The following is a 22,245-nucleotide window of genomic DNA, read 5'->3' as shown; positions in this document are numbered from 1 at the left end:
CCACACTGAGAATTGAACCTTTAACCTTCAGGAGAATATCATTTTTACAATTGATTTTTCGAAGTACTCTAACCGGAGAATGTCACTTTTAAAATTGGATTTTTTAAGTACTTACCATAAGGACCCATGGCACAGTGGTTAGAGTACTTGGAAATATAAATAGAGTACTCAAAACATAAATAAAGAATGATTAGAGTACTTGGAAATATAAATACAAATAAATAAATTTGTATGACAATTACGAAAATGTTAATATTTATTTATCTATATGATTAATTGAGAAGGTTTTTGTTTCATGTTTGGAAGAACATTATGAATAAAATGTTTCAAATATTTCAAATAGAGAATATTGCAAAACGAACCAGCAAATTCAGCTAGCACGGACATGAAAATACAGTTGAAGATTTATTTAGTTGCTGATAAAAAGAAAATAAGATAATAGATAAATAAAATAAAAGAATTCTAATTCAAAATACCCCAACAATCTGAGACAATTCTTCATTATGTCATAAAAAAAAAATAATTGTGAATATTGGATGGTACAAGGTGACCAACCAAGGATGCAATGAAATCTTTCCTGCGATACAACCATATTTGGTACAAATAAGTTTCAGTCTATCTGTGACTGGTCTACCAAGTTTCAGTTATGAATGTTCAACAGTCTTTGTTTTATCGTCACTCAATTATATGGGAGACACTTTGGTGATCGTCTCTTAAGTAGGAGATGTGATCCTGAATGGGCTCCACACTCATCACACTTTATCCCCCCTACACATTCAGATTTATTTTATCAGCCTTTATTTATCTCTCTTTCCCCCAAGTCAATTTTTATCACTATCTCCCAAGTTTTCTTGGCCCCCCCCCCCCGTGTATTGAACCAGCTATCACAACTGTTCTACATCTACTAACCCAACAACTCTTATCCATTGCCAACCATGAAATCGTATAAAAATTCACAATCCCTTCTGTTAACCAACCATATTTGATATAAATAAACCTCAGTTATGCTTGACTTGTCCACCAAATTTCGTTCATTAATGTCCAACAGTCTGTTTTATCATCATTCAATTACATGCAAGAACAATTTGGTGATCATCTCATCAATGGAAGTTGTGATCCTCAGATTTTGAACTCCACCCATGCTTTACATTTTTATGGGATTATCTCAAACATAATGTCTAACAAAAAAGTTTCCAGACAATTCCTAGCCTGAAGAGGGCCATCATATCCAAAATCAGGATATTGCTAGGAAAGGAGTATGTCAGAGGCAGTTTTGCACATTGCATACAGAAATTGCATAAGAAAAAGATTTCCAAAGTAAACTATATCTAGCCAGGAATTTATTTATTTCTCTTTTATCTTTTCCTCTTGTGTTTTCCTTGGACTTCCCCTGCAAACTGAACCTGCTACCTCAACTGTTCTACATCTTCTAACCGAAGAACTCATCTGTTGCTATAGATGAAATCGTCAATAAAATGTACAATCTCTTCTGCTCTGCAAACATATTTGGTACAAATAAACTTTAATGTATGCTCGACTTGTCCATCAAGTTTTAATAATGAACATCCAACAGTCTTAACTTTTGCATCGTTCAATGATATGCGAGGACACTTTGGTAATTGTCTCATGAATACGAGGTGTGATCCTGAATGTGCTTCATGCACACCAGACCTTAATTTCCCAGATTTTTTATCTGTGGGATCATCTCAAAGATTATGTCTATTAAAACAATATGCAATAGACTAGACTTGAACTAATACAGTCATTACAGCCCAAATCAAGGCAGTGTGTCATATGTGTTGACAATTTATATGCTGCATCCAAGAGTGCTTCTTGAATCGTAACAAAACAAAGACTGTTGGACATTCATGATTTAAACTTGGTGGACAAGTCAGATATAATTTATTTGTAACCAATATACCCAATTATACCAACTGCAAAAAAGATTGAATTTTATTATGATTTCATGGGTTGAACGTTTTTTTTTTTTATGAAGTCATCATGCATAGTACTATCATTGGAATCAAAACAGGGCTGGGCGCTTACACATCTTGAGGCACATGTGAAAATCACATTTCCAAATAAAAAGGAAAAATTATCAAGTAAGAAATTTTATTAAAAATAACAATCAGTTTTATTATTTTTTGCCGACCCTTCATTCATTCATCAATTACGTTCAGTCCTGAGAGACAACGGATAACCCCTGTAAGGCTAACTGCATGTGTTATTGTGAAGCAAATGTTGCACAATTACCAACTACACCTCTTCTGAATCGATAATGCTTAATTCCAATGGCAAGGAAAAGTTCAGGATGACTGGAAACAATCCTGAGATAAACGGAGAGCAGATACAACACCTGATATTCCCAAATAGTCATTCATTTTAGTACTGATCAGGCTTAATGTCGCTAAATTTTTGTGATCTAATGGAATCCAGTGTATCGATATGATTATGCCATATATATATATATATATATATATATATATATATATATATATATACACACACTATTCATTATTACTTGGTTAAATGACAGATTGACTTATCTCTCCCTGTTTTACAGGTATTTCTGCTCTTATCAATGGCAAATTAACGAAATATGAATAAACTGATTTTTATTTTTAATTAGCCTGGGTGCCCAGCGTTGCCTGAATGTGTTGAGGTGTGTGTTGAGCAAAAAAAAAAAGTGGTAGTAGGCAGGCAGGCTCGAACCCGTACCGCAAAGTAGGAAAAGAACATGAAAAAAAAAAAAAAAAAAAAAATGTGACGTCTTTGCCATTGTTTCCATTGCAAAACCAGAAGTGGCAAAAACGGTCACCTGTTATGAGGTTTGAAACCAACAGTACCGATGACTTTTCTCATCTAAACTTTCTGTAAATACAAAAATATAAATAATACATTCTTATTTTCGAAATTTTTACCTTATAATAGAGCACTCTGCTGAAATCTTTTGTTCCAAAAAAATATAACTAAGTATAATTGCTATATACATAGAAATATTTGTCATTGGACAATTCATATTTAACGTTAACTAAAGATAATAAACAATATTAATGTTAAGTATTATTAACCTAATATTGATAGTTTGTCAATGAACCAAGGTTGTTAAATTTTTTTAATTTTTTTTTAATTAAAAAATTTTAAAAAATGATACATCCAATACTTCTATGTTGAAAAGCATTGCAGAATTGAAAATATAAGAACTCAATTTGATGCTAAAATATTTATTTTAATTTAATTTTTTTTTCAACAAATGAAAATATAAATTAGATATTTCGGCCAACTCTGGCCTTCTTCAGTGAGTTATAGACAAGATAGCTGACTCTCTTGGTCTCAAATATAAAAATGGTTATTAATGTGTAGACTGTGTGTAGAGAGAATATTGGTAACATTTGTACAGATAATAAATCCAATATTTCTACACTAAAAAGCACTGTGAATTGAAAACATAAGAAATCATTTTGGAAACAAAATTCGATTATAAAAAAAAGTCATTTTCATTATCTGAATCAGATTTTTATATGTTAAAGATGTCTTTGCACATAAGGCAAGCAAGAATAGAGCAAAGCTGCACTGAATAGCTTGCTATTATCAAACGTGTGAGTCGAGTTGCCACATGACAAATTTTTTATTACTACATCTGACCAACCTACCATGAATTTAGTGTCAATAAATATTTACACTTACATTCTAGTATTTTTTAATATTGTCTGTGGCAATAATAATTGAGACTAACCTCTCTTATTTATGATTACCTCCCCTTTGGAGAACTCTTCTGTAAATACTAATACTACAAGAATCTGTACTAACACTTGTATCACTATTTCAAGGAGAATAAAGTTTACCTTAGTCTACTACTGTTTTTTTTGTATTATTTGAATTATTCACACTACTATTCTCCTCTTGAGTGTTATTTGCACAAGGTTTTGGATGATGTAACCTCCAATCTTCGTCAGGCGTATCGTGTTAAATTCAGGAATCATTCTGTTGTGAACTTGAGAATCTGTACCAAATTTCAAAAGGAACCCTTTATTTAATAGACGAGAGTAGCCTACCCTCGTTCTGTCAGCCACGACCGGGTAGAAGTCCTAAGTAATTTGCAATTGTATTTCTTGTATTGCCCCTACTGAGAATTGAGTCTTCAACCTCCAAAACAGTGTCACTTGGAACTGAATTTTACCTAGTACTTTATCCATTACCCTTGCAATTTCCCCAGAGTTCGACAAGATATACTTAAAGAAGGTCAGAGGTTACATTGGCCAAAACGTTGTGCGAATGACACTCAAGGTGAGAACAGTAGTTTTGAATAATACAAATTATCAAACCTCAAAAAAATTCAGAAAGCATTGTTTTTATTTCTTATAACATGTGTATCAGATTTAAACTATTTTGAGCATGAGGCAAGCAAGAGTAATAATGAAGCTGCAATTAATAGCTTTCAAGTCACATATCAAGTCAAGCATAAAAAGATATAACGTTCTACTGGGAGCAGCTACTATACAATGCGACACAATGGAGTATATATATAAATAGCTTCACTAGACCATCTGTAAAAAGTTGTCATGAAGAACATATACCAGAAAGAACAGTTGGAAATAAGTCATACACCATCCACTATGACTATGTAATTCCTACAGCTGTGTATCTAGAAAACATAGCTATTAAACCTGAGACAATGATATGAGGCAAGAAGGAGAAAGAAGTAACCTTAGTAGAAGTTAGTGCCCCCCCAATGGTACCAGGTTAAACAGAGCTGAGAGGGAAAAGGTAACGAAATAGCAAGGTCATGTATGACATTAAAAGAAACTAGAATCTTAGGAAGATTTCTATCGTTCCAGTAATTATAGGAGAAACCAAACCATGAAAAAGATTTTCAAAAAGTACTTGGCAAATATACTCAGTGAACTAATTGCAAGAGAGATACAAACAATTGCACTTAAGGAACGGTCAGAATCTTTTAAAAAAATCTCTTGGTTGGAATGTATGAAAGAGTGTGGATGCCTGGCATCTGATAGGATGCCTCATCACCAGTTAGAAGAAAATTATAAGAAATTAAAAAAAAAAAGGTTTACTAACTTAGAAATATCTGGTAAATGGCAATGCCTGTTTTTCTCCAAAAATAACAAGAACTACTAAAAATATCCTACTCTAATAATAGCTATTCTGATAGTTTCTTTCCACAGACTATTAGACTTTGGAATTCTGTCCCTGCTTTCCTGATTGCACTGACACTTAGAAGTTTATGTCCAAGTGGCATATGCCTTGTTTAGGGTGGACAAGAATAAATAAAAAAAATCTCACAGGACTTGCTAGTTCAAATAAATCTAGCGATTGCTAAATTACACTGTTCTCCTTGTATCGGTATTTTCTACTCTTCATACTAGAGATGGAATGATTCCAATATGTCTTTTCCTTATTTCGATACAATTATAGATTTTTGTCTAAATTTCCCATTGTTACACAATAACTGATTCCGATCCTTTTAAAATCTCAAGCATTCAGTTATAGATTTTTTTTTACATTTTCAGATTGCTACAAAAATCTGCAATCTGTGCATATAATTTCGAAAAAGTAAAAATATGGGTGTACATTACACAATTAGATATTTCTATTCTTTTCCTCAAATGTTTTCCCTGTAATTGACTAAAAATAGATAGTGAGGCAACTAAAGATTTGTTGGGTTTTTTTTTAAACAAACCTGATTAGCAGTAACTTGTCGTAAGTTGACAAAATTTTTTTTTTTAATTCTTTCATAAGCAATTGAACATAGTCGACTGGGACAATTTTAATAAAAAAAAAAAAAAACTAATGAATAATTTTTTCAAACAATAAATTCTGCAAAAAGAAAAAGAAGAAGATAACAGAAAACTGTCCCTTTTTTCTTTCTTTTTATTTTTCTATTGATCTACTTCTGCCATTTTTACCCTGCCATTTTTTCTGGTGTCATTTTTTACCTAAACTATTTATGCTTTAAAGATTTATGTTTTATTGGCAGTTTAAATAAATACCTATCGGCAATGGAAAATTAGATTTAAAAAAAAAACTAGCAGGGAGACCCAACGTTGTCCAAGATTGAATGAGAATCAACAAATATTCCACTCTCCCATACTTTTATTGTCATCAAAATCGGTGAAATAGCCTATTTTTTAATAAAATCGATTGATTGCCTTTCTAATTAGCCCCCCCCCCGACACACACAGAGAGTACCAGGAGGAAGCTTCATATGCCACCCTGCAGTGACTTAGTCCACGATACATTGTAGTCTACATTGCAATGTAGAGAATCTACTGTTGATTTTATAAAATTATTTTTATGCAAAACTCTAGTATCATGGTTCAATTGTGCTCTAAACAGAAACATTTATCTTGAACGCATCCCTGTTGTATAAAAGAACCTAATGTTGATTTTATGAAATTATTTTTACTGTGCTCTAAAACAAAACAATTATTTAAAACGCACCCCTGTCTTATAAAAGAATCTACAGCTTATTTTACAGGCTGGGTCTTTTTTTTTTTTTTCAAATGCATTTGTGATGTCAGGTAATATAAAAGTGTTCATTTTGGTCAAACTCGGACTTCCTTCTTTAATCAGATTTTTTGGATTAGCAATTTTCAATACTTATCAGATGCATTCCAATACAAAACCTACGCAAGAACACTCGCAGACACATCAAGTATCTGCGTGTGAAATTTAAAAAAAAAAAAAAAAAAAAAAAAAAATGGCCCAGGCACGAACTCACTCACACACTCACACACAAAGTTTCTTTTTTATATAATAGTAAAGATATTAAAAGAATTGCTTATGGAATTGCAAATTAGGCTCAAATTTTTCCTATGTCGATACCCCAAAATGTTCCGATTTTTCTGATTTCCGATTCCAATTAATCCTTGTTTGAGTTTTTCACTATTATTTTCTCTGTTACTCCTGATGCTAAGGTTATATTATCAATAATAAATACTGTACTTTGGGGTAATTGCACTAAGTCCAGGGTAATTGCCTCAACTAGCTAAGAGTGCTCTTTTGGCAACCACGCATATTTTTATTTATTTATTTTTTTTACATAGGCATCACCACTTATCAAGGCCAAGAGGCCACTCGAAGATAAGCGTTAAAGAGTGTACAGTAGAAATTAAACAATATAGTAACCGTTAGTAATGGAGATTCGGTAAATTTGTTAACTTATATGGAACGGCTCATTAAAAACTTGTTTACGCTAGACTTGCAGGCAACCATATAGTAGTCAGCTGGAAAGCAAGAAACCGGAAGACGATTCCATAGGCATGCAGTTCTAAGAAAGAAGCTTTGCTCATGGAATCTACGTTTAGATTTAGGCACAGATAAAGAGTGGGGGAAATTAGTGATAGTGTTTTCTGCTAGACGGGTGTTTCTTGTGAAAGTTTGGTGAGGGGGGACCATAGAATGGCAGTAACTTGTCCTATATAAAGAGCACTTTTTTCAGTTGGCGCAATTACCCCAAAGTACGGTAGTAAATAATAATAATAATAATAATAATAATGATAGTAGTAAATGTTATTTGTTAATAATAAATATAATATTAAAATGTTTTGCCGTAATTGTAATTATTCTTTATTTGTTACTTGAAATTCTTTTATGACTGTACTAGTGGGGGAGAGGGAGTCACTTAAATACGATATTTTAATTTGTCCAGATTTCATATATATTATTATAAAGTCAGGATTTCAAAAGTTAAAAAAAAAAAAGTATTTGAGTGTCATCAATTAGAATCGAAACCGAAACTCTAGCATTCAAAGCTGGTGAGGTTACCACTGTACCAACGTCACACGCATATGAATTGATTAAAAATTAAGAATAAACTAAGATGAATGCATAAAATGTATGACAATTTTTTCAATTTTGATCTCTTTTGACACTTTAAAAACTATTTTAACTAGCTAAAGACCCATAAAAGAAGGGTCCGTAAAAAATCCAATCATTTGACACCCCTAGCACCGCTCAGGGACTATTAGTTTCAGAGGAGATAAAGTTTGAAAATATAGAGACAGACAGACAGACATATAGTCTATAATAATAATATATTAGATAAATTACTATGTGTGTTAGGGTTGTTACTTCTTCGTTATACAAAGATAGAATCGAGATGTTAATTGGATAAATTATCAAACGCTTACGGTGTTCCGTTCCACATTAACAGTATTCCCTATCTTGCCAAATAATTATATCAATTAGTCAACCTATAAAGATATGTTCATGAGAAGGTTAATGATGTTTATCTCCAGTGGTGAATCGACTATAAAACTAATGAAGCTGATGATCCTAATTCTAATCCTGGGAAAGGTCTACTATAAACTAGCGAAACTTAAGCTGCAGAGCCCTATAATCAAAAAGAGGTAACTAATCCTGGAGTGGTCTCTGTAGTTTTTCAAGAAAATAGTTGTTAAATATCGATTGAGTCTTTTTTATAAAGTGTTTGTTAAAAGCTTATTTCTATATGTACTAAATCTACTATCAGGCAACACTGGGTAAGTATAGTTAGTTAGTTAGTTAGTTAGTTAGTGTGTGCGTGTGAGAGAGAGACAGAGATTATTTACTATAATAATTATTAAATATCTACAGAAACTAGTGTTTTATCCTTTCTGGAATCATCAGTGCAGATTCCTTTCGGTAATCATCAGTGTAGTAGATTCGAAGCTGGCAACAGAATCCATCTCTGGCTTATCTTGCATCTACATCAGCCTTGTAAAAATCAACAAATCTCTTCAACTGATAATTTGGACATAAGGGGCTACTATTTAAGATCATAGTAACAAAGGACACTATGTAGGGAGTTGAGTATTGAGGTGTCTGTTCACATTACATTTAAACTTCTACATGTCAGTGCAGTCATGGAAGTAGGAAACCAGGAGGGAATTCCAAAGTCTAGCAGTTTGAGAGAAGAAACTATTAGAGTAGACGCTCTCCAGCATCTTTGGATCTCTACAGTGTAGGGGGTAGTGATTTTGCTACTTGTCAGATTAGTTGAGGGTATTTACCTTGAGGGGCCACATGTGCTACAGGTTTATCAGAGCACATGCTATTAGAACTTGAATGCCTACTGGAGAGAACTTGAATGCCTACTAGACACTATCCTCGAGTGTCTAAGGTATCTCTATACAAGGGTCTGTCAGAATAACCTGGCACGAGGATACTTTTTCCTAGAAGTAAACCCTGACCAAATATTCAAAATAACACAGTATTTGCTGCTCAAATGAGATCTCCTCACTATAGCTAACTTACTTTATTAGCTTTTATGAGGAATGGTGCACCTTCTTCAAGTGATGTTACCTCAAGTAATAGCACGAAGCACCAGACTAGATAAATTCTTGTCCTGGAATCCAGTAACACCAAGAGACCGAAACGAAAGATATACTGCAACGTATAAAAATTGTTAATTGATGAGAAGAAAATTATGTTCTCAATTTCTTTGCTAACTCATTGTTTGAGAGATAAAGAACTTTAATGGAACATTCGAATATCTATGTATCTCATGTAGAGTTTAAGTGTTAGCCCCAGGTCGTGGGCCCCTTGATTTCTGAGAACTTTGACTGAAGTAAAACAAAACAAAAAAGTAAAATAGGCACAGGAATGCAACATTGCGGCAATGGGACAAGGGTTGGAGTTTGGTTGATATTGAGACCTATTAGGTTGGAGACTCTTTTCTGGACACTGTCTAAGGGAGAAAGAGAGAGACTAGTGGTACATGCACCAGCCCAAACGTGATAATGCTCCATGCATGGGTGAATGATGGCTTTCTAGATACATAGGATACTCTTAGGTATGAGTAGTTTTTTAGCATGGTAGAGAGAGTCCACCTTCTTTGTAGCAACCTTGGCAATGTCTTCATTGTATTTGTTCCAATTCGTTTTGCCTGTGAATGTTAAGCTGAGGAGTTTGAACGAAGAGTTATTAGTCATGGCAGTAAGTGATTGAAAAGGTTTCTTGTAATTGTTAAAGGAAAGAAGCTTAGCCTTAGTAGCATTGAATGTTACCATCCATTTATGTCCCGATTCCACTACAGAAGACTGAAGGCCATTCTTTAAGGTTTCAGCCATTGCCTTAGATCTGCGTTCATTAGTTTTACCCTCTTGTTTGTTATAGAGTGTAGTGTCATCAGCCATCTTGGAGATAATTTTAGCAGGGAAGTAGTTTATGAATATGAGAAATAATAAAGGTCCAAAGATCGACCCCTGTAGCACACCCGCATTTATATCACGTTATTTTGACATATGACCATAGAGAATAACCTGGATTTTTTTCTCTTTTCTAAGAAGAATCTGATTCGATTAAGTATTCGTCTAGTTATACCACATGATTTAATTTTCATACCAAATACTGCCAAAGGCCTTAGATATATCAAGGGCTACTGCCTTGTCCAGGATATATGTTTAGAGTTGGGATATCTAGAGTAGAACAAGCTTGCCTAAATCGAGTCAGAAAGAAGTTTAGCATCTATGAGGTAGTGGATTAGAGCTTGATTGATCGGGACTCAAAGATTTTAATGAAGAGAGGAAGGAGGCTAATGGGGCGATAATTGAGTGAGTCAGTTCTTTCACCAAAATTCTTGAATACTGGTACCACAGAAACAATTTTCCAGCAATCTACACTCCCATTTTTCCAAGCAGAATTTTCAGCTTAATCCTCTAAAGAAGCATAGATCTATACAATCTGAATATAGGGTGCTCCAATAAAATGTATGCACTCTAAATTATCTCAACTTGCTACATGAATACGCTATGTCACGTTACCAAGAGATGTTTAGGAATAAAAAATGGCACTTCCAGCAGGATGGAGCACTTCCCCACGATCATCATGACGTAAGAGCATATCTTGATAGTCACCTGCAAAACAGATAGGACGAAGAGGAAGTATCGAGTACTGTCCACGCTCACCAGATTTGACCCCCCCCCCTGGATTTTCTCGGGGTGGGGGGCATGTTAAACACAGGGTTCACCTCACAAAACGAGTTACAATGAATGAGTTGAAAGCAATCACTGAAAGATGTATTGATATACCAATTGAACTGATGAGGAACGTTTTCGATTCAATAGGTGAGCGTTGTCAGCTGTTCATGAACACAATGGCCAATAATTTTAACACTTTCGATAATTATCTGGTTTCTATATTTGTTTACAGTATTTTGATGTGTGAAACTTATTTCTTATAATAAATGTTGGTTTTATGTTCATTTAAAGGGTGTATACATTTTATTGGGACACCCTGTATTCTCACACCAAGTCTATGGATATGTCTGCCAGCAATGAATTTACGGATTTTACCAATTTTTAATCAACTTCATTGATTGGATCTTGTTACTGTCCAAGTACATCTTCATTCTTGGACATCAACTTGAATATCCTCTTTGCATTTGTATATCTTTATATTATATCTTTCGAACTTTGAAACTTTCAATGTTTTACGCTTATAGCAAATCTATATAAAATTCTTTTGCTAACCGTTTTCCTCTGAAGAAAAGTAAAATTTTTTAAACGGAAATAATTCACTTTATTTTGTATTCCTTGTTAAAATTAAATTATGTAAATCATAATTTGCATGATTTTAACTTGCTTCGTATATATATATTTATAAATGTAACATAGCGCGTGTGTAAATGCATGCAAAGTGTCTCACCGGTGGGAGAAAAAAGGGACTATAAAAAAGAGAACGATCACAAGAGAGACAAGATAATATTCAAGATCTTGTGAGAGACATGGAGAACATTCTAGATCACGTGGTTGACGTCACAGCTGTATCAATGAGGAAATAAATGTTGTTACAATGAACAAGTGAGTTGGAGTTATTTCCTATTCTTTGTCTGAAACTTTGCGACTGAAATTTTACACAACGTGTGTTGGTCTGCAAACAACATTACATAAAGTTCAGCCATTTGTTTGTTCGTTCCTATTCACAATGGTATTTACTTCCTTCTAATTATGGGAAGATGTGACACAAGGCCTGGAAAGCGGGAGATAAGAAAAACCAGCACATCAAAAAGAATGATGCACTCTGGTTCTTCAAAAATAACTTGAGCATCACATCAGCATTCCCTGGTAGGAGGATCTTCAGAACTTAATAGGTGATGTCCTTTTCTTCTTGCAACCTCTTTCTCACAGAAGAGATATTGCAAGACTATCTCTGCTTTATCATTATTTTCATGGTAAGTGCTCGACTGGGCTTCAATTCTAGTTAGAATCACTGTTAACAGGGTTCATACAGATTTTCACCGTCTATTTTCAAGGACTTTTCAAGGCTTTTAAACATTTTTCAAGGCCTTCTCCAGACAAAATTCAAGTTTTTTCAAACAAAATTTGGGATTTGTTTTACAATCCACAGCGATTCTAAAAAGTGATTCAAAAATGAAATATATACAATAAATGTTAGTACAGCATGTAAAAGTTAGTTTGCAACCGACCGGCATCATTTTTTAGTGTTTTTAAGAAGTTTTAAATGCTTTTTATTTCATCTCAAATATTAACTCTCTTTATGGCTTTTTAATTTCCAACCAAGATTGCTGCCATCTTGTTCATTCTTGGTAGGGGCAACTCATCTAAGAGCAGTGACACCATGAATCCTGAGAACATACTGTGACCCTTTGGCCAAGATCATGGTGTAGTATCTGTTCTGATGCTGTGCTTCACCCTCTCTGTCCTCGGTTAGTGGAGGGGGAGTCCTCCATGACCAAGATATTTTTTTATTTTTGTTCCTATCAAGAGTGCCCATTTTTGGGGAGCTGAATTTCCTCCACAGTAAATATCGACCTTGTGTCAAACTATTTACTTGTGGGGAGCCAAGTAAATAGGAATATATTGATATGTCACTCTTTCAGGAATTGTTCACAAGAATGAAAAAGAAGCGAGTACTGTTTGAACATAGCACTTGTTTGAAAAAAAAATATTGGACCAGGTTCATCAGAAATGGTTTACATTGGTGTTTGGACAAGTCACTTGTTTGAAAAAACATCAAACTAAGTCCACCAGAAATGGTTTATACAATATTTGAACAGGGAACTTGTTTTAAAAAAAAAAAAAAAAAAAAAAAAAAAAAAAACAGCAGCTCAGGTTCACCAAAAATGGTTTACAGGTGTTTGAAAAGGAAACTTAAACAAAAAAACATTAGTCCAAGTTCTCCAGAAATGGTTTATGCTGCTAACTGCCACTTGCGGCCAAAAAGGTCAGATTTAAAAATAAGTCTATTTTATTGATAGAAGCACATGTCAAAATAGTTTGAAGCACTTTAATATTGATCTCAGAATATGATTTTATAAGCATTTCATAAGGCCTCAAAATGTAGCTGCTCTCAACCAAATGTCAATATTTTGTGAGCTTTCAACAGCTGTACGAGAGAGAATTTACTGTATAGCCCATTTTCAAAGACTGCATACCAAAACAATTCTTTAACATTTTGATCTAGAGTTCTTTACAAGGGCAGCAGTGGTCTTCATACTCCTTTTCAGTCTTGTCTTATTGCTACTAGTTAGAAAGAGAGTCTGTAACGGTTCCAGCTTCAAAGTTCCTAAAATATAGGTCTGCCATTGTCTATATCTTTAAAAGTATTCTCCTGATCTAAAGAATTAGGAAAACAGGAATTCCTTACCCACAGCTTGTTTCGAGCATTGATCCTTCAACTTGTAATGATGCCATACCAAAATCTGCGACTCTAATATTATTCTTTTCATCTAAAAGCAAATTTTCTGGCTTTAAATCTCTGTGACTGCAAAAGAAATAAGGAAAAAGGTAACAATTATAATTTAATATTTCAGTAAAAGAAAATGGCTGCAATTAGAATATAAATTGAATTAATAAAACATGTGAAGCATGCATGATCCCCCATGAGTGCACAGTGAACAAGGCATAAAAACCGACTAAGTTCAGCATTTGCCCCCCCCCCCTCCCCCAAATTTAGCCGCAAAAGTCCCCAGGGGACATCCTGATAAAAATAAACAAACAGTGTAGTTTTAGGCCTTAACATATGTAAATTTGAGTTCTGCACCATACAAAAAAAAAAAAAAAAAAAAAAAAATCACTAAGTCCATCATTTGCCCCCCACCTCATTTAGCCCCAAAAGTTCCCAAGGCCTTAACATATTTTAATTTAAGTTCAGCACCATGCAAAACTGCTAAATAGACATACATAGAAAATTTTGGACAAATATGGTAAAATAGTCCCAAAAATGAAGTGTTTTTATTAACCCTAAAAGAACCCCTGGGGCACACCCAAAAGTTATCACAAAGTATAGACAAATAAAATTATATAAAAATCAGTTAGTTACAACTTTTCAGAAACTTATATAAAAATCCAAGGCATCAATTTTTTTAGTAAGCACAAAAGTGTCAATTTTAGCCATTTTAACGCAAAAGGTACCCCTAGGGAGGCAAGCGGAGTTTTTCCGGAAAATCTGTTCTGCTACTATTTTACTCATATCATGTTTAATGTTTGTGCAAAATTTCCAAAAATTCCAAGGCATAGTTATTGCGAAAAGTACGAACAGACAAACAGATAAGTGTGAATTTACAGGTCCACCCTCCTTTTGTCGGGGGACAAAACTATAAAAAAAATTGGTGCTTGTTAAGATAGAGTCGATAGATTGATTTTTTTTTTAAATATATTATTTCAAGCAAAGACGACAGTACTTGTCATGTAGAAAACAATAATATATTAAAAAATTACGAAAATACATTGCATAGAAAATTATTTATAGTTAAACGTAGTTTTTACAGAAAATTGGGAGAAATTGCATTTTCCCTTAATGTAAACATCTTGAAAATTGCAAATACAGGGAGCATATATATTTCCTTTCCGCCAATGTAATGGCGGACAATTTGTTTTAGCTGATAACGATAGACTTTGTGTTTTTTACTAAAAGTACAGTAGCAGTAGTTCTACTTGATGAACTTTGATAATTTTTGGATATGTTACTATTTTCTACATGGCAATTAAGTAAATACTGTTGTTTCTGCTTAAAACGATATATTTATAAAATCGGATCTGTCGACTATCTTAATAAGCACTCAAAAATTAAAATTTTAAATTATACAAAACATTCCATCGACCGTATTTCATAAAAATCATAAAAGAAACAGTAAGAATATATATTCAAATTATTCATGAATGACCAAACATTTAATATATGTCTAGAATCCATTTTTGGTCAAAATTAATGTACATGATTTTGATATTCATATTATTTGGATTCTTTGGACTACTGTTCTCATTTTCAACATTTCAGTTGATGTAAACCCTTTCTTCAAGTGTATCTTGTCGAACTCAGGAATGTTTTTGCAAAGACCCATGGCATAGTGGTTAGAGTACTTGGAAAAATGAATTGTAAAAGTGATATTCTCCTGAAGGTTGAAAGTTCAATTCTCAGTGTGGGCGATTGAAAAAATACAATTTCGAATTACTTAGGGCCTCTATCCAGTTACGGCTGATGGAACCAGAGCATGCTATCCCTGTTAAGCAAATGAAAGGTTCCATTCGAAATTCAATCCAAATTTCCGAGTTTGACAGAAACATATTTTTTTTATTTTCCTGGTTTTCGATTCAACCTATAATCTCAGCAGGGTGTGTTAATATAAAGACAAAAACAACTACTGTACCTAGATTATAATTTCAGTAGGAATTAAAAGATGGGAGACAAAAACTATGATTCCAGAGAAATTCATACAAATATATATGTATATCTATCTATATGAAGCTTGGTATTTTTATAACACATGACTCAATAAGTCCTACGCCTGACATATAGATGGCACCACTGTTAAAAAATCTATACGATTTTTATAAAATGCTAATCTTCAAATGTAACTTATCATGCAAAGACCTTTGATTGTGCACAATTCTTTGAAACCAATATGTTAATAAACAGAAGGAGTTTGGTGACATCTTTGAAAACATTATTTCACAAGGATAATTTGAAAATATTAGAAAACCAAAGAATGTTATGAAATATTTTGTTAAACAATTAAAATCTTTTCTTTTTTTCTAAAACTTTCAGTGTAAAACACCTTTTTAAAAGAAGACTGTTTTTTTTTTTTTTTTTTTTTATTTTCTCTTCATTTTTCTAGTGGTATTAACCCAGATGAGCCAGCCCTCATGGAAAGAGAAAAGGATCAGTCTCATACTATAGATGGTTGAAGTCTAAAGTGATGTATACATGTACGTAGCTGGCGTGAATTTTAAACAGATCAACAAACCAACAGTCTCCTTTGAAAAGGGTGTCTTACACCAAAAGTCTCAGAAAATAAATGATCTTAATCATTTAATAAAATATTTCAAAACATTATCATTTGGATTCTTCGGACTACTGTTCTCATCTTGAGTGTTATTTACACAATGTTTCAGTCGATATAACCTCCAAGCTTCTGCAGATGTATTTTGTTGAATTCGATAATCTTTCTGCCAAACTCAGGAATCTGCACAGAACTTTCCATTTAAAATTCCATGCAGATTCCAGAGTTTGACAGAAAGATTTCTGAGTTTGATAAAATACATCTGAAGAAGGCAGGCTTAGTTCTGATGACCTCAGAGGAAGATTAAATCTGAATAGTATAGGGAGATGTGTACAGAACAGGAGACTTTGATGGTATGGCCACATTGCAACGAATGTATGCGAGTTTTTTGTTTAGTAGGACAGTTCACAGGTAGAGGCCAAAGAAATCAGGGAAGAAATGATAAGGATGGAATTGATAGAAAGAGGGATAAAAAAAGACCTGGACAGAGATAGGTCAGTCTGAAAGACAATTTCTTAAAGCTGTCCAACACATGCCAGCATGTAAAATGGGCGTTAAACCACTGATGATAATGATATGTTCTGTAAGTTTTATATCTGATGCTTCGTGCACTTAAAGCTAAACTATAGTGTAAGGTTTAGCCTTTTTTAATTTAATATAGAAACAAGCCAGTTGCATCATGTAATGAGTAAAGTTTTAAATAAAAAAAAAACACAAAATCAAAATTGTTATCAAAATGCACCAAGATTCTAAAAGTTTATGACTCCTGGAGGATTCGACTAAATCTTTTTTTTTTTTTTTTTTTTTTTTGTTGGTTTTAAAAAAACTGAATTTTTGGGAATATTTATTAATTAGTGCTTAATACTTATTGTTAAAATTTTTTAAAATCTGAATTATCGGAATGTTCAAGAAAGGCTTCCAACCTTCCTTTCTTCCTCTTGCATAAAACTAAATATAGTCCCACATTATCTTATATCTAATGGGTGTATTCCAAAATTTATAATCGATTAATTAATTTAAGAGTTAATTCTATACTTAGAAAAGATGATGGCTACTTCTTGACAGAAACTTGCATTTCTTCAGATTGATGTTGGGGGTTCATGTGCACATAGATTCCTCTTCCGCCCAGCTACATTCTTACATATTCGTTCACAGTTGCGGCAGGAGAATTTACCAGTATTTGCTGGTGTTTGTAGAGGGACTATGTACCACAACTTTGAGTGTCGTGTCAAACCATTTGCAGATTTACATACCAGTGCACAGATATTACAACAATAGTTGGGCGGTCTGGGTGGCAGCACATCTTCATAAAATTGTTGGTTTTGTCTAACCTTGTGTGACCTCATGCAGTTTGCCAAACTTTAGACAGAAGAAATTTTTTTTTTTTTTTTTTTTCAAGGTAGTCACCACTTATCAAGGCCCGGAAGTCACTCAGGGATAAGGGTTATAGCGTGTACAGTAATCAATGGGATAGTATGGTAGTAATTGTTAGTATTGGAGATTTAATAAAGTGTCTTACTTAAGGAGGCGGTTCATCAGGAATTTGTTTATGTTATACTTGAAGACATCCAGGTTGCATTCAGGTGGGAAACAGGCAAACGGAAGAGAGTCCCACAGGCATGCACTTCTAAGAAAGAAGCTTTGTTCATGGAATCTACGTTTTTGTTTTGGCACAGATAAAGAATGGGGAAAATTTTTGACAGAAAAAAGTAAGTATGAGGATCGAACCTGAACCCTTGAGGGAAAGTTGTAAATTAAAGTGTGAAAAAAAAAAAGTGCGACGTTAACCATTGCCCCACCGCGAGATGCTAACAGAAACACGTTTGAATTTATTTAATTACTTGGATTTGGCAGGTGCCCGGTTTAATGAGTTAATGAGGTCAAGTTTGGCTGCGGGGCAGGAACGCTTCCCAAGATGTTATAGGAAAAAGACTAACCCACATGCGGCGAGCGACAAATATTGAATATTTATCTTCACGAAATCGAGCAAATTAAATAGACAGGCGAGCTTCGTTGTTAACTGTGAGATATTACGATTTATATGTGATATAAAAAGTTTTAAAAAGTTGTGAAGCGACCGACTGCTTCTCTGAAAAAAGCCTTTTGTAGACATACGGAAAAAGCGAACACACACACATACATACATACATATATACACTTTCGCTTTTATATTTATAGATGAATGGTTCACACATGTGCAGATATTAAAATCGTTTAGTAGACAATTTTATCTGAGTCCCCCCCCCCATCATATTTTGTAGTCGTTAAGGTAGAAATAAATTAATATTTTTTCAGAATTTACAATATTACATGTCCAAAAGATCAACGGTTCCAACAATACCATATTCATGGTGGTCATGTTTCTATTTTTTTTTTTTTTTTTTAACTTTTAGCATGGCATACAAACACTCAAACAACTTAGATTTATATCATAGATAATTTGTTTATGAATATAGGATATATTTAAAATTTTAAGAGGTTTATGCCTTCAAAGCCCTTCATAAGAACACACTTAGAGATTCGAAAATATTCTCAACATCTTCTATGAGAGATTTAGCATAATACACTTTTAGTGTTTATGTAGTTTCTTTAACCTTTATTTTTAATAGAACAAACAAACATCAAAGATATATACATTAAAGTTTATATACGTATAGATTTATTTACAAGGGTTGTTTACAAAGAAAAGCTTCCTATTTTTTTTTTTTTTTTTTAATTCAAAAAGTTGAAGAACTATGAAGATGGGAGTTGTACCATTAAAACAAATGACCTTTTATGCCTCAGAATTTATTTTTCTACATAGTTATCACCATTCTCATTGCACCTTTTCCAGGAATTTCAATTCTTTGCTTTTGATGCACGTCTATGGCAGAAGTTGCTTTCTTAGAGTCTCACACTGCCAATATCTGCAATAGAGTGATGAAACTCTCAGGTCATGAATGCATAAGTTCAGTCATTATAACAGTGCAGTTTGCAATTCTTTCTGATCCATCCAAAAAAAATAGGCAGTGTTACTTTTCGAACCCTCTGCCGATCAAGAAAATCCTAACCTTGTAGGTATTTATTTATTCATTTTTTAGTTTTAGCCAGACATGCAAACATACACACAGACAACTGCCATTTATATTATAGATTGACTGAATATTGACAAAATATATAGATTATGACATCCAAGTCACTATAGCAAGAGAGATTTCATCTGTATGAGTGGAAAGATAACTGCAGGTGGTTGCAGCAGAACAAGGATACCACTTGGATAAGCTGAAAAACTATGTCCAATTGCTACCACGAAAATAAGGAGACTATCTGCAAAAAACAGAAAGGAATACATCTGTTTGCTAAATAAATGATACGTAGTTGAAAACAGAAAGTTGCATAGGTTGCTGGAAAACATGTGGCCACATTGAGATGGACTGAACTGAGCAAAATGAAACCAATCTGGATGTCAAATTACTCTTACTCCAAGAAACATGACTTTTTTTCTTTTTTTTTAAAAGTCATTGTTACAGCTTTGATCAATGTTGGGGAATATCCAACAACCGCTATTCATTTGGAGATCTCCACCTTCTTGAGGGGAGCTGGGTTTCCCCAACATCGAGGGGAAGCAGAAACTGGCCTGCAGCCAACCTTCATATCTGCACCTGTGTGAACTCATTTCTGCAAGTCAACTTTTTAATCGTTAAATTTGAACGCTTTTCACTTCCTCTTGTCTCGTAGTGTAGCGGTAAGATCTCAATCTCAGCTTTTCTTTCACTTTCTTTTCCGCTTTCACGTCACGGGTTCGAGCCTGCCTGCCTACTAACCCTTTTTTTTTTTTTGCCAAACACCTGGCCAACGCTGGGCACCCCCGCTAGTATCTTATATACATTAAATTGACAAATTTGCAACGTCATGTTATGTACATCGCCGTAGCTGAATGGATTAGAGGGTTGGCTCATAACCATTACTTTTTGTTTTTGAACTAAAAAATTGGCAGACATTTTGTTTTTATTTTTAACATATTTTTGAAAATGTTTATTTCAGTAAGCGTTTGCATTTAAACAGGGTTAAAAGAAATTTGAAATATTTTTTTGTTTTATACTTTGTATTATTTACTTGGCAAATTTTTATTGGCAGTTGATTAAATTAAAACAAAAAATCATTTTTAGTCGAGTGCAAGCGACTCTATAAGTCACTCCGTCGGTCGGTCGGTCTGCCGATCGGTTTGTCCGAACACTTTTGTGCTTGGCCTTTTTGGTTAAGATCAAAGGTCTGTTCTTAATACATGCTGTTCTTAGCTTTTTAAGCTTTTCGTGGCCTTAAATATGAAGATCAATTGGCCATGTGCCTAAGTTTTTTGTTCACCGTTAATTTTACTGTATTTTTTAACATGAATAAAAGATTTAATATCTCAAAGTGTAGTATCTGTTCTTACTACACGCTGTACTTATTGTGATATAAAGTGGGGGATCACTTTTCTGTATTAATTTAATGTAAAATGATCACCCACTTTACAGCCAGTCAGTCTCAAAGCAATTCAAGTCATTCTCCAGATCATTCAAGTTGTTTTTGAAGGATTCCACTTATTTTCTAGTCATTCTTAAGGTCATTCAATTCATCCTTAAAGTCATTCTAAGTCATTTACTTTTTATTTAAGTCATTTCAGCCCATTTTTCAGTCATTTTAGTTTATCTTTAAGAATTTCATGTCAATCCTACATTCACGCATTAATTCATTACACAAGAACATGCAACTAATGGCTATCGGCCTTGTTCTCATTTTATCGGCAGTTGATTTAGCTACCCTCAGCTAATTAAAGATTTAAATATGAGATTACTGTTAAATGATTGATCATTACTTACATAAATCACAAAGATATTTTTTTTTTTAGTCATAACGGCTTGATACTTCCAAATTCATAGCAGTGGGCCGACATCAGTGAATTTTTTTAATCATTGCACAGTAAAAATAATTAAATTAATGCAGTCGTTGCAATGGACTGTAAAGAGAAATCTTTCAAGGCTGAAGCAGCATTTAAGAAATCTGCTTAAAGCAGTATATAGTCATGAAAAAGTGCTCAATATCCAAGAACAGGTTGTTATTATTATAGGGCGTATTTTTCAACCTGATATAAATTATTGCATGGTAAAAATGATTAAATTAAAACAAATCATTTGCAAGTGTTGTAAAAAAAAATTCTTTCTATTTTGTACTTTGTTATTTTTTAAAACTGAATTAATTTCAGTTTGCTTTATTTTAAAGTTTTTTCTCTCCAATCTTTCAAGTAGACATAAAAACAATTTCAACCACCCACAAAGTAACTCGGCCTTAGCAACGGACCGTATGCATAAATGCTGTTATTCCTACTTTCATTTTAAAAAGATAAATTTGCAACGTCAAAATGTCTTTTTGATGTTAGTTTAATGGGTACTGTGTTTGCTTACGAACTTAGCTTTTGAGGTTCGTGCCCAGCACGGGTCATTTTTTTTTTTTTCTTAACACAATAAGATATAATAATCATTTTTAAAACATAAACGTTTATATTGGTTAAGACTTTATTTTGCTATTTTTCAAATTGAATTATTTTCAGTTTGTCTTATTTTTCAAGCTTTTTTTTCTCTCCTACCTTTGATGGAGACATAAAAAAAATTCTTTATAGTTGTTGCTTCACAACATTTCAACCAACTTAAGGCCTTCGTCAAGTTGTTAACTGCGACAGGATAGGAATGCTGAATCTTCAACTGTATCTTCAGTAATTACTGCCTTCCATAGTTGTTGTCATCTCACCACATTTTGGCCAACTAATTCTTTGGCCGGCTTTGGATAGGATTGAAACTGCTATCTTCAGACAATGTTCACCTGGAACTGTAGAAATTCAACATCTCTATCCACTGCGCCATGGACCCTGAAGGGCGATCAAGGTTGCATTTTTTGGTTTTATAAATCCAAGTTTTTTGTTAGCTGATCTTCCCTTGTTGGATCCATACCAAATGGTATATATTATTTAATTATTGGAATTCTTT

The 22,245-nt window shown here is 33.5% G+C and overlaps 1 protein-coding gene across 36 annotated transcripts in view; it reads right to left on the bottom strand.

Moving 5' to 3' along the window:
- LOC145260441 (serine/threonine-protein kinase BRSK2-like) overlaps nucleotides 1-22,245 on the bottom strand; it is a 685,204-nt gene that overhangs the window by 322,458 nt on the left and 340,501 nt on the right. For all 36 annotated transcript variants that reach the window (XM_080118482.1, XM_080118488.1, XM_080118489.1 and 33 more), the window contains one exon: nucleotides 13,609-13,725. In XM_080118482.1, the coding sequence (XP_079974608.1) occupies nucleotides 13,609-13,725 (117 nt within the window). The remainder of the gene's footprint in view (nucleotides 1-13,608; nucleotides 13,726-22,245) is intronic.

Source organism: Euprymna scolopes, chromosome 36 (genome assembly GCF_053919585.1).
Source record: "Euprymna scolopes isolate OS-2025 chromosome 36, ASM5391958v1, whole genome shotgun sequence".
Lineage (NCBI taxonomy): Eukaryota > Metazoa > Mollusca > Cephalopoda > Sepiida > Sepiolidae > Euprymna > Euprymna scolopes.
This window is presented reverse-complemented; position numbering and strand designations above follow the sequence as displayed.